We start from the raw sequence: 13882 nt of genomic DNA, 5'->3' as shown, positions 1-13882 counted from the left end.
CTCAGCACCACCTCGTGGCCGTACGGAGTACATGTCCAAAAAAAATTGTTCTGTCTTTGCCTCGTGGGGGGGGGAGGAGAGTACTACAGTAAAATGAGCCTTTAACACATTTGTTTTCTCAGAATCTACATAAAATAGGGAAACTTTCTCCTTACTGTATCATGAACATAGAACAAGTGTGTGAATTAAACTTTCTGCATCTGATCTGCTCAACTTATGTTCATCCCCCTTTCTCTGTCCCTGGTGAATCGCTCTGCTTCTACCAACTCCTTGGGGGGGGCTGGCAGAAGCAGGGCAAAAAAAAGACCCGACAGAAGTAGACACCTGCGCTCAGTCATTACAATGAAGAGTGCAGCTCTCCCCCCTGTGCTGACACATCTACGTATCTCTCACTCACACAAAAAACTTGAGTCATGAGTTCACTGTGGGAGGAAACCAGAGTACCTAGCAGAAATTCACGCAAACATGGGGAGAGGATAGAAACAGCACACAAACTGCGCTGGGCTGAAACCCCCAGCGTGGAGCGGTGAGGAACCAGCACTAGCTGCTGGATTACTGTGCCGCATAATCATTTTTTTCATGAAAACATCTTCAAATGACTGTAGACAAAACAGCAATGAAAGAAATAGGACTTTGAGATCAGCACCTGCTGTGTCCAGCATGACGGAGCGACACCAAGAGAGGGAAAACATGGCCGTGTCCTGATACAGCCACTTGTCTAGATATCAAACCATGCACTTGCACCTTATTTTTTCCACTTTATTAGAAATTTTTGCTGGCATGGAAGGCATTGGCTCCTAACAGGGAAGTGGTGAACAGACTAGTTCCAGAACCTGTGAACCCATCTCCATATGGCACTAGTGAGGTTCTGAAGGACATTTACTGGAGAACCTGTTAGACAACCCCTGCCCCTCAACCCTGAAATCAAATGCGCTGCTGCACATCACGATCCCTTAACAAACCCAACAGACCCTTACGTGCGATGACTGACGGCTCCCGCTGCAGGCAGCACCTGGAATTAAGTGACACACACCGCCGAGGCAAAGTGGAGAGTGTGTCCTTACACTCGGCAGGTACCTGCTCACTACTCTCCTGAGGTAACTAGTCCAGCATATTTAGAGGAAAAACTCATCGAAGGACAAACTACAACAAGGGATGGAGAAAAATAGAGAGAGAATGCATCCCAGCATCCACCCTGTATGTGACTTTTTTTTTTTTTTTTTAAACATTTCTGATAATTTCATATCTGCATTTCACACACCATAGTTCACGTTTGATTCCAAAGGACATTGGGGGGGGGGGGCTAGAAGAGCAGTTAAGGAATCCAGCTGCTCCTGTACCCATGAGCCATATAAAGTGCTGCAGTAAAAACACTGCTATAAAAACAGGTAAAGTGGAAATCTGTAACTTGCATTTCATAAAAGCAGCTGCGGTACAAAGCCGACGCACTGTTGAGAAATACCAGGTTCAGGGAAAGTTAAACTGCTATCTTTCTCAGTCTCCTACTGGATAAAATTCTTTCTCACACACACAGGCCAAAAACATGGTAATCTGAAGAAAGCGAACAAAATTAACCTTCTCAAGCAGCAACGTACAGAATATTACACCCCTCAGTACACATGTATTGGTGATGCCCATCAACATCCAATTAGATGTAAATTAAAGGCCTAACATTTCACTTCCCTTCACCAAACATTTTGTAAAATATAATCACTCTAGTTTATCAAGATACAAAATAGTATAATATTAGACATTCTTCCTAACAGGGAAATTCCTCTAATACACCATCCTTCATCCGAAGAACATTAAACACTTCTACAGGATCAAGTACTGGAGGGCAGAGAAGGGCAAACATCACACACGACCTCAAATATACACTAACCTGCCTGCCTGTGGGCAACAGTAAATATATATATTAAAAAAAATGAACTATTACCCTCTCTTTCATGACACAAAGATGGATCACCCCCCCAACCCCCTAAGTTGCTATACAAATTAAATAAACTGGTTTTATCAACACTCTTTCTGATAAAATAAAATTTAAAAAAAAAAAATAGATTCCTTAAAACCTCAGGTAGAAATGGGGGCCAAAAAAAAAAAAAACTTAACGATACATTTTTTGGGCTGTTATGTTGCATTCTGAGGAGTATAAAGGAAAGACGGACATGTGGCTCCAAGTCTTCACAGCCCATTTGCATATATGTGCAGCTACGTTCACAGCTAACAGCCCCCAGCCTACAAAGAATGAGAAGGAGTAGGAAGGTGGAGGGGAAAAGGGGAAGGGGGGGAGAAACAAACAAACAAAACAAAAAACGGCATTAACTTCATTCCGAGGAACAACTCCATGTTCAACGAGGCGGCTTTAAACGCGACACCTGGATGCTAGGCCTTGGAAAAATGTGACAAAGGCTTTATAAGGTCCACCAGGAGCGATACCCACTTCACTTCGTGTTCGACGCCATGAGGCTCGGCTACGCGGGGGGCGCTCAGTCAGAGGGAGCAAAGGCCACATCAAGGCGGCCCGTGCCCCCCGCCCCCGGCAACGGCCCATCAGGCTTTGTTGAAGGCAGCCATGACGGCCCAGATCATGCCGCAGGCCTGGGGCTTGGCCCCCTCCACGTCGGGGTTGCTGTCCAGCACGGCGCGAGAGCGCATTGTCGCCAACTCGTACTGCTCGTCAGACAGCGGCGTGAGCGCGTTCTCCAGCACGTCGGAGGCGTGCGCCAATATGATGAGTGCCAGCATACGCCGGTCCATGCGCTGCACGTCATTCACCCAGCGCTCCAGCAGGCTCTCCTGCACGCGCTTCACCAGCCGCTGCTTCTCCGTGCTGTTGGTGAGGGGGTGCGTGGTCATGTCGAAGAGCAGGAAGTTCTGCTTCTCCGTGGTGAGGATGCCCTTCTCCACCAGGTTTTTGGCCAGTCGCTCACGCACGTTGCGCAGCTGGTAGTGCAGCTTCAGAGGGTTCCACGTCTCTCCTGGGACGGTGCGGAGAAACGCACACACAGGTAGCAGGAAATAAGTGAGACACGTAGCAAAGGAAACGTTCCACCCAGGGCAAATTGGTGTTCAGAAAATGCATGGCTGCCTCGATAGTTTTCCAGCTTAGAGAGAACAACTTTTAGAAGGGAAGCTTCCTGTTTACATGGCCTGCCCCAACAAGGCACTAAACAAAAATTATTCTCCTTTTTATTGACAGCCTTTGAAAAACCCTGAATGCACCTGACGTGGGACACCAAAAGTAGCCCCTCTTTGCAAACATGGCTGACTTGAGAGTTGTTGAGGTTCCTCGTATTTTGAGTTTAATTTGCACAATAACGATTATAGCTCCTCCCCTTAAACAACCAATGACAATGGATACGTCACCAAAGACCAAGGAAACCTATTGGCATTATGGTCCAGAAGGTACTCGGGCACAGCTGGTAGCGCAGCGGTTAGAACTGCTACCTTTGGACACGAAGGTTGCAGGTTCAAATCCCACCTCCAGCTGTAGTACCTTGTGCAAAGTACTTACCGTGAACTACTCCAGTAAAACTACCCAACTGTATAAATGGGTAAATACAGCTATGGTACCACAATAGTCTACAGGTAGTTTGACACATCACACAGCCTGGTTGCGGAACAAAGACAGTAAACCTCTCCACGGCAAAGCAGGCCTTGACTTGGCTTGGCTTTTCCAACAGAAGGCACCGGAAACAAGCGGGGGTTAGCCTCTCTCACCCGTGAGGAGTTCAATCCAGCTTTGCACGCTCTCGGGGGGCTCCGTGGCCTTGATGTGTTTCAGGGCCTCATCCAGCAGCACATCTCCTGTGGGGGCCTCTGACTTGAAGAGCACCTGGGGGGTGGCAGAAGGAGTAGCCTCTTATTACGGTCACAAGCCCAGTGACGCTCCCTATTCCCCAGGGTTCCAGCGCCAGTCGAATCGAAGGCCGTGGATCCACAGGGCGTCTGCGCAGCTCAGCAATGAAAAGAGGGCATTTATCTCAGCTGCAACATTCGACCATTTATTTAATTTTGCAGAGACGCTGGGAGCAATTCTAAACATTCTGGTTGGCGCTGTCTGAGACCGAACGGATGAGCTCTGAGAGGTAATTCAATTTCGCGTTCCTCAAGTTGAGACGGCAATCCTTTTATCGGTGGCTACAAGCCTGCTCTGTGCATAAAACACTTTTAAACAGCTCCCAGACTTACTCACTGCTCTTCCTGAGAACCCAATTATAACAAACAGCTGTACATACAAATCACCCCAGCAGCAGGCCTCCCGGGGTGAGGGTGTGGCAGTCTGTGTGCACACGAGTACCAATCGGCCAGTTATCTCCTAGTCTGCTTCCAAACACACACACACATTTCTCGCAGCTAACTGCACTCAGAGCCACCGGCAGAACACTGACAGCAGAGCTTTTCTTACAGCTTGTAGGTCAGAAGTTCAAGTCCCAGCAGGTGTGTGGTCTTTTATGTCTGAATGGCTTGACCAGATACCAAACCAGTCTTTTGCAGGCAGGGTAGCAGATTGAGCTGTTGCCACTGTAAGGACTTAAGTTCAAATATAAATTCCTGCTGCTGTTCAAGGTATTCACCCTCAGTACAGAAAAATGACACAGCTCTAGAAATGGGTAATTCACTGCAAGTATGCCAGAGTAAAGAAAACCTAACACTTTTTTCGCTTGGAGAAAGTCGCTGTCTAATGAATAAATGCAACGTAAAAGACTGATGTTTCTCGAGGGGGCGTAGCCTCACCTTGCGATCCAACAGTTTCTTCTTCCTCATAGTGGTGGGTTCCAGCTGGATGCGCCCCCGCAGTGCCAGCTCGATGAGGATGCAGCCCCGCAGGCCTGACGAGATGCAGTCGTTCCAGAAGGACGTGTACCCCTGGAGGGACAGGACAGACGCGTCACTGGGGACACTGATGAAGAAAACCTTTGAAAAGTTAAACTGTCAATTCCATAAATCATAAACATAAGTACTTAGTGGGTTCACACATTCTTGAACCCTCAACAGCATGTTATTCCACCACAGTGTCCATATATCGATTAATTTATTGAAGGTATACAAACAGGTTTGTATAACAAGTGGAGAGATGCCTTAGGGTCTAGCCTTAAAGAACATTCCCAGTACAGTCAGGCATAACCAGTTTGTGTGTTAAGCTGGAACTGGTTATGCCCGACTTTCCTCTCATGAAATTTGGAAGATGGGCAGAGGGAGCAGGTCTTTCACCTGATAGTCCGCCCTAAGACAAGCTCCCAATGAAGACTTGCCTCCTTCAGCACTTACATGCAACAACTTCTACAGGGTGTGTTTCATGAGCAAAGGAACTTATTGTGGAAACAGGAAATGCAAAAGACTGGTAAAGACATAAAAACTCGGTGCTCTATGAAATTTTGGAAGTTTGGTTACAATGCAGATCAAAAAGGTAAAGACCCGAGACACAGTAAGGACTGATGCCCAACCTCATTTGAACCGCGTCAAACTTCCTTCTCGGCCACAAACATTTCACGTGTCGGGCCGCCGGTGCTGCGGCCTCTGTGTTTATTTTACACGTTTGAAAAGCACTTCATCCAACGATCGAGGAAGTTTGCTTAAGATGCACCGCATGTGGAGCCCATGTCCAGAGCAGGAAGCGGAGCTGCAATTACCGGATCTGTCCGAGCACCGCGGATCATGTCATTGGCTCTGACGTCAGCCGTGCTCCTTACCAGTTAATGATTAGTGAGTTCACTTGGAGTCACAAAGAGCTTAAGCTGAACCCACAATGTGACCAAAGAGGCTGAGAGTCTCATAGAAAATAAGGCAGGCAGAGTGTCTGTTCACAGGGGGCGGTGGGGAGGAGAACTATAAACAATACCCCACAGCTATTTAAAAAAAAAAAAATAAAAAAAAAAATAAAAAAAAAAGCTGTACATTTTATTTATATGAGAAATTATTTCATTTTTGACTCTCAAGCCAAGTGATGACCCAGCTGTGTGCATACTGGCACGTCACAACTGAGAAGCTGAGACTAACAGGATCGCAGTGCAGCACGTTAGAATCAGGCCTTTCAGAACTTAAGACTGAACCAACAAGCACAGTGAACGGCCTCCTCACAGAACTGCTTGACTGGAAAAACAGGATCACGCACAAAGTTTGCCTTATATGCTGCCTGGCCCTTTTCCCACCACGGACCAGTACATTTTGCACTAGCGCATACTGACGTTACAATGAAAACGGAGACGGCCTTCGTTCCGTTTTAACTTATCAGTATTCCTGCAACAAAAGCAAAGGTTATCTTCTTATAATGAAGATGCAAAAGCAGAAACTTGATACCCAAAAGGCAGCAGCTCGCCATGCAGCAGCTTCCAGAAACAAAACACAATGTTCACCAGCTCAGTGTATGACTCTTCAAGAGAGAACGTAAAACATTTTGCACACAAAAAACATTAAAAGGAAGTCACAACACTTGCAGATGTGTGGGAAAACATGTTTACAGATTCATAACTGAGGTACTCTTCCTTTTTTAAATTTGCCCAACAGTCTTCCCTCAGTTTGTACAACTAGATATTTTCCCCAAAGGACCTCTGGTTAAGAGTACAACAACAAGGTCCCTCCTGGGATAATCGTTTTTACTACATTGTTACATAATAATTACTTTAAATAATAAAATCACTGAAAATTTTGAGTGGCTGCGCCTTTATTTCAGGCCACCACGTCAAGAGTGCACAGTTGCCATGTAACACTCCACACGCATAAAACTTCCGAGTCTGAAATGTTGTTGGGTGTAAAAGAAGGAGGAAAACAGGCTCAATTGGAATAAATAAACTTCATACAGTACACTGCCAAAACAAATAATTACCAAACTACTGAGAAAAACAGTGTTTACCTACACAAACAGTGCAAAAGCATCACGTCATTATGACACCCATGGTTAGGCGCTATGATCCCACATCTTACTACAACTATGGAGGAGTTTGTACACAAGGCTTTAAGAAATATCATTAAGAACTCCAAGTCTGATTTGGCCAGTTAAACCACGGTACTGGCATGCTTATTTACCCAGACACAACTAGACTGGTGTCAAGTGAATTATCAGACACGATGAGCAATGAGATCCTTCAGGGGAACAGTAGACATACAAGACTGTAGTAGTAAAAAAGAAAAAAAAAAAGTCACAAACATACAATAAGCCAACTGACAGTATACTGTAGAGATTGTAACAGGCTAGATCTGTTACTGGTGCAAGTCAAACATTTTGTCGTGTGCTGTGGTACCACTGAACATTAAACTGAGGTTTAAAACATTCACCCGAATGGAAGAATCCTGAAAACTGGTGTCAAAGGGTACGTTCTAGTACAATATCGAGTTACATTCCAGTGGAGCCCTTCCTCCCCTACTGAGCAGGTGTTCAGCTCAGCAATAAGCAGAAAGCCCAGTTACACTTTACTTTCCTCGAGAAAAAGCAGTTCAGATCACTGTAAGGAGCTTAACATTAACTTATGTTGGAGAGAAGGATCTGCTACATTATTAAATAAATAAATTTAAAGACGACTGTCGGTATCCACGCGCATCCCTGCCCTTGTTACCAAAAGAGGGGGAATGTCAGACAGGCGTCACAGCACCTCCTTGTCTTTCAGGCCCAGGAGCAAGATCTCTTCCATCAGCGTGAGTCGCAGGTCCTTGGAATCGCTCTCGTTGTCCTCTGCTGGGGAGCTCAACCGGCCTGTGTCCTCTTCCTGGTCCTGCTTCTGTGCCGATGGCTCAGCACGGCGATTACGGTGGGTTAACGTGGTCATCCTGCTGGCCAGGCCACCTTAATGAGGGAAAAAGAGGAGGTGAGGAGTGGAAATATGTGTCACACAACTTCTACTGTACCTCACCACACCTTGTTCCACATCCCTGAATGACAATGCAGAGCCTACAGGAGACACACCTCAGAGCCTGGTGTTGACACAATGAATGCAGGACTGTGGAAATACCATCAGCTCTATTCAGTTTGGATTTATGGCTTAGTCATGAATTTGTTCTTTCGCGACTATCAAGTAACCAGATTATATTCTTCAGATGAAAACACTTTGTTCAAAAAACAGAAGATCACATTCACAAGCAACCACTGAGTTACACACCTTTGCCCACTTGAAAGATGAGAAAGTCTTATTGCTCACATTCCTTGCTGAAGCAGGTAAGTTTAAAACAAAAGTTGCAGTAAAATACCTATGAATTTTACACACTTTTAAACTGCAAAAACAAACATTATTAAAATACTAGATCAGGATCACTAGTGCTGTTCAGTCAAATTCAACTTTATATCCACATGTACAAAGCAGCTCCTGCAGAATACTCCGTACTCCACTGGCTTCATTACGGTGAAACAAGGTGATGCCATCATCACTGTCATTGTGTCCATTGGTCCTTTTCTAAGCAGTTCAGTCTTAGAGAGAATCCTCTCTTCTCATGACACGTACGAAGTACAAAAACCGCAGACTCGTGTATGTTGCTAATGATGGTTCAGGTTTGACTTGATCCAACACCATTCTGTTTTGTTTCCCTGAGTGCCCATTGTGTCCTTGAAATGTTATCCAGTAACAGAGTTCAAAGAAGCCCATGTTTTTCAAAAATCCAAATTCCATACTCCTATAGCATTATGAAACATGTACAATAAAGTAATAAACCAATTCCAGTCTTGATTCTTGAGGACACACAGGAACATCAAGAATCTTTTCCAGATCTTACTCTGCAGCTCAGAAGTACTCAGCTTGACTACTAGAACCCTTGTACTTCTTCTCTGATCCCAAGTGGTAAAAGCTGCCAAAAAACTTCTCTGTTTTCACCTCCAACACTAAAGGTTTGCTGCCACCCAGCTGCCAGGACTTCAATTCAGTTTCATTCACGTTTATTAACAGCAGTTTGTTGCACTGTTTTGACGTGAAGGAGTTTAAGAACCGGAAAAAGCACTGAAACTCCAGCTTCTAAACTAGTCAACATCTGGTTAACTACTACTATGTCGCCAGTCAACATCTGGTTAACAACTAGTGTGTAGGCAGTCAACAACTGCTAGGTAGCCAGTCAACATCTGGTTAACAACTACTACTGTGTAGCCAGTCAACATCTGGTTAACAGATAGGGTGTAACCAGTCAACAACTGCTAGGTAACTAGTCAACATTTGGTTAACAACTAGTGTGTAGCCAGTCAACATCTGCTTAACTATGTAGCCAGTCAACATCTGGTGACTGGTTGACAACACTCCTCACACTACAACACTAGTTTATTTAAGTTAACTGCAGTGCCTGGTATGAACAGTCTGTACACACAAGTCAAGACAAGCAGTTACAGTGAGTGACACGTACAGCGAGCGAGATGAGCTATGAAAATATTAATTAAAACTAACTCCTTACTGAATGTTTATGATTTATTTATATTTTTCACACTCACTGACGTGACTAGCCCAGGCCGGCTAGCTCAGCTGTCATCTACACAGAAATAAACAAACAATTAAAACGCATTACTGGATAAACATTAGACCCAGTCAAACAAACAAAAAAATTTATACATTTTGTACAGTATACACAGGAAAACTGTGAGTTTCTGGTAACTAAACTAAAAAGCGACAAACCTGGCTGCTACACGTTAGCTTAGCCGCTAGCTTAGCCGCAACCAACTGAACTGTCAACCGCTTGCCGGCTCACGAGACACAACGCAAAGTCTTTAAAGCCCATTTTACTCACTGCTAGAAACCTCAAAGGTCGCTTTTGCGTTGTTCTTCTGGCACTCGACTCCTGGTACTCTGTGAAGACGTGTAACTCCAGATGAAAACCGCCGAGAAACACTCGGTTTCACACTTCCGAGAGTTTCCACTCGCTAAAGTAAATGCAAAGTGAACGCAAAACTTCCTGTTCGCGGCAACCGACCTTGACGGGCTCTCGACAACCAACCCATTGATGAAATTTAAATCGCTGTATAAATCGCCCAATCAGGTAACAGTAGCAGTACAAGCCCTGCCCACTCACGTGTACGTGTTGGATTAGTCGGTACGTCACTCGAATGCTTTTATGGTTCTTCGGATTTTACAGTTAAACCTTTGGTCTTGTGTTTGTTTACATGTTTCCCTCTTTGCCATAATGGCATTTCCTGGGGAAAAAAGTGCATCGGTGCTCTCGAACACAACTTGTCACATTATCGCACCATATTATTAATACAACACTTTTTTTTACATTGGGGTCTTGAATTTTTTGCCCAATTATATATGATGGCACAGAATTTTAGAAATATTTTCCAAAGTGAACATTATAGCAGGAGTGACATGAGTTATTATATAATATATATATATTTAAAAAATAATGTTTTCATGCAGTGAGCAATGCTATAATACTGGATGCGCGTCTCAAAGTTTTCGTGATATTTAAGCTGCCATTTATTGATTTCCTTTACATTTATTTATTCATTTAGCAGATGCTTTCCTCCAAGACGATGTACATCTCAGCAAAAATACAGAATTTGTGCATTGAGAAATACATAACTGCAGACATGTAATTCTGTAAACCTACTGTATTTTGTTTCTTTCCACTTGATACACCGATGTTCATCGCTCAAGTAGGTGCATAAAACTCAGATGAATACTGATAACCTTCCTACATTTTTTTTAAGGTACACAAACATTCACATACAATGCCGGAGTAGCGGCTGTGTAAAGGGTTATCTGGGGATGATCATGAAGTTACGGTGCATGAACATTTACACCACGCATGAGCTTGAGAAATCTTGGGTGAAGTGGGTCCGGAAAAGCTAAGTTTTCAGACCCTTCTTGAATGTAGACAGAGATTCAGCAGTTCTGAGTGAGAGGGGAAGGTTGTTCCACCACAACGGAGCCAGAACCAAGAACCTCCGTGCTTTACCTTTTGTGCGAGGGACCACCAAGCGAGCAGAAGTAGACAAGCGAAGGGCTCTGGCTGGAGTGTAGTGGTTGATCAAGTCCTGTAAATAGCTGGGAGCAGTTCTATTGATGCCTTTGTATACAATAACCAGGGTTTTGAATTTGATCCGATCAGCTATAGGAAGCCAGTGCAGAGAAACAAGTAGACTAGATACATGGGAGCACTTTGGCAAATCAAACACAACTTGTGCAGCAGCATTCTGTATCAGCTGCAGAGGTTTGATGGCAGTAACAGGAAGCCACACAAGAAAGAGTTGCAGTATCCAGATAGGATGTCACCAGGGCCTGGACAAGTAGTTGGGCAGACTCAGATGTGAGGTAAGGACGGATCCAGCGGATATTATGCAGGATATATCTGTAGGACCGGGTTGTGGCTTTGATGTGCTGAGAGAAAGATAGACTTGAGTCAATTGTCACGCCCAGACTTTTAGCCGAGGAGGTAAGTGAAATGAGTGAGTTGTCCAGTTTGATCGAGAGATCATGTCAGGAAGACAGGCCAGCTGGGAGGTGAAGAATCTCTGTTTCGGAGAGGCTGAGTTGGAGGTGGTGATCAGACATCCATGCAGAGATGTCCGACAGGCAGGCAGCAATGCGTGCGGAAATGTCTGACATTCCAGGTGGAAAGGAGAGGAAGAGCTGGGTATCATCAGCATAGCAGTGGTATGTGAATCCATGGGAGGCTATGACCAGGCTGAGGGAGGAGGTGTAGATCAAGAAGAGAAGAGGACCCAGTACCGAGCCCTGTGGGACACTGGTTGAGAGAGGCAGTGGAGAAGAACAAGAGCTTTGCCAGACCACTTGACAGGATCTGCCAGATAGATAAGACTCAAACCATCTTGATGCCGCTCCTTTGATCCCAAGCTGACTAAGAGAGGAGAGTAGAATCTGGTGGTTGACGGTACATATGAGCCTTCGATGGTTTAGTACAGTACTGATTCCACATTTCTGTGCTCTCCTCCAGGAGTTTCGTCCCATTTATTGTCAATTGGTATCTGCAAATTTAATCCATTAAAAGGCAAGAGACGCAATCGTCCAAGAGCGCCCTCTGTCGGCCCTCGCAGTTACAGGCGCTCTACAGCCTGAGCGGGATGACAATACCCTGATTACATTATGATCACGTGTTTACCTGTGGTAAACTGATTCATTACATCATTCTTCATACAACTTGCCTTAATTCTCCATAATTTGTTAGATAGGCAGGGAACGTCATGGTTATTGCTACGGAACTTTTGCTCTTTAAATGCTGAATGCAAATTAAATTATTACCGAAGCCGTACAAAATGTTCCTGACATGATTGGTTTATTTATTATTGGTTTTACTGAAAAATATGTGCATTTGAAAAATTGTGAGTTAAAGGTAGCCCATGATACAACCCAGCCCAGTTGAACTGGTTATTGTGACTGACCTGCAAAATGGGTTATATTCTTATACACTACCCTGGACTGTACAAATGTATTTTAGATCCTGGTGTGATATAACCCAGATGCAAATGATTATTCAAAACATATGGGGAAATGGGCTTGGACAAAAAAGTAATGTATAATTACATATAATATACTGAATCAATTCAAGATGGGCTGAAACAACTCAGCATATATCCTGCTCCATATTGACCCAGCAACGACATTGCTTTTACTCTAACATTGGAAAGAATGTTTAACTTTCATTATCCAGTACAAACTTTAGTACATTTCAGTAAGTTTTCATATATTGGAAATGATGTCTGCAGAAAAAATTCTTTGGAGTGAAACACTTTGTTAAAGTACGGAAGAAAGGTGCTCCGTATTCAAGGGCCCACGATGCAGGAAGACGCTGTTGTGAATACAAAGTACTGTACTCCCCCCACTCCGTTTTCTGTTTCAAGCCATAAATACCTTTTGCAGGTAGTGCACCAGCAGGTCACACCTGTGGTGGTCGACCTGCTGTCTGGGGAAGGCTGCACCTGTATGACATTAGGGCCGGACTCATTTCCAACAGCGTGAGACACACGCTGCGGTCATAACACTGGCATTAGGTTCATAAAGGCCGGTGGTCACAGCTGGGATAGTAATGACTGTTAATAACATGTTAGGCCGCAAACTGAAATATCTCCTTGTGCCATTGTCCTTTGTGAAAATGCTGTAAATCTTTCCCACATTTTTTATTGCGCTTCATTTGCTTTTCACTCAACATTCACTCACGCTCACTATATCGCTGTGGAGCGGCATGGCGGTGCTACTGCCTCACAGCGCCCGAGTGGTGCGAGGGAACGTGGGTTCGATCCCCACTCAGTCTGCGTGGACTTTGCACGTTCTCCCTGTATTCACGTGCGTGTCCTCCCGGTGCTCTGGTTTCCTCCTACAGCCAAAAGAAATGCAGTTCAGGCTAAATTTTCCCTAGCGTATGAATGAGTGAGTGACAGAGTGTGGCTACCCTGCAATGGACTGCTGTCCTGTCCAGGGTGTACCCCACCCACCCCACATCTTTATGGCCGAGGCTTCCGTGATAGGCTCCGGATCACCACGACCCTGCTCAGGACCAGCAGTTATTGAAAATGTGATGCTGCGGTCAGGAGTATAAATATGAATGCCTGTCTGTTTTTCACATGTCTGGCTCTGTGTTGATAAGAGACAGAATGAAATAAAAACACCACAACTCTTTATGTCTCTGGCTGAATTGTTGGCTGAAATCCTCTCCATACACCAAACATCCACACTCTACCTCAGCAATACGCAACCACGGCATCAAAACAGATTTGGATGTCAATGTATAACTTATATAGCAGACTTACTGCTACATTCACCTACAATCAGCAATTGCATACAGACCCTGTACATTTTTACCCGCAATATGGTAAAAAATACAACTTGAAAGGTTCAAATCAACTCTTAGATTTATGCATTGCTTTTCTCCAAAGAAACTGATAATTATTTATCCATCTAGGTAACTTTCACTAGAGCAATATAGAGTAAGTATCTTGCTTAAGGGTACTAGAGCTGGAGGT

At 44.4% G+C, this 13882-nt stretch overlaps 1 protein-coding gene across 1 annotated transcript; it reads right to left on the bottom strand.

Annotated features, from left to right (window-relative positions):
- Positions 1-1206: 1206 nt before the first annotated feature.
- Positions 1207-9870, bottom strand: LOC108930353 (Golgi phosphoprotein 3-like). Its single transcript, XM_018745565.2, has 5 exons — positions 9694-9870; positions 7590-7780; positions 4738-4869; positions 3721-3835; positions 1207-2978 (listed from the first exon to the last, which is right to left on the bottom strand). Exons 2-5 carry the CDS (start codon positions 7761-7763, stop codon positions 2551-2553), a joined length of 849 nt encoding a protein of 282 aa, XP_018601081.1. The 5' UTR covers positions 7764-7780; positions 9694-9870; the 3' UTR covers positions 1207-2550.
- Between the last annotated feature and the right edge of the window lie 4012 nt (positions 9871-13882).

Source organism: Scleropages formosus, chromosome 23 (genome assembly GCF_900964775.1).
Source record: "Scleropages formosus chromosome 23, fSclFor1.1, whole genome shotgun sequence".
NCBI classification, from domain to species: Eukaryota; Metazoa; Chordata; class Actinopteri; order Osteoglossiformes; family Osteoglossidae; genus Scleropages; species Scleropages formosus.
Note: the sequence above shows the minus strand (reverse complement) of the source record. Positions and strands in the feature narration are given on the sequence as shown.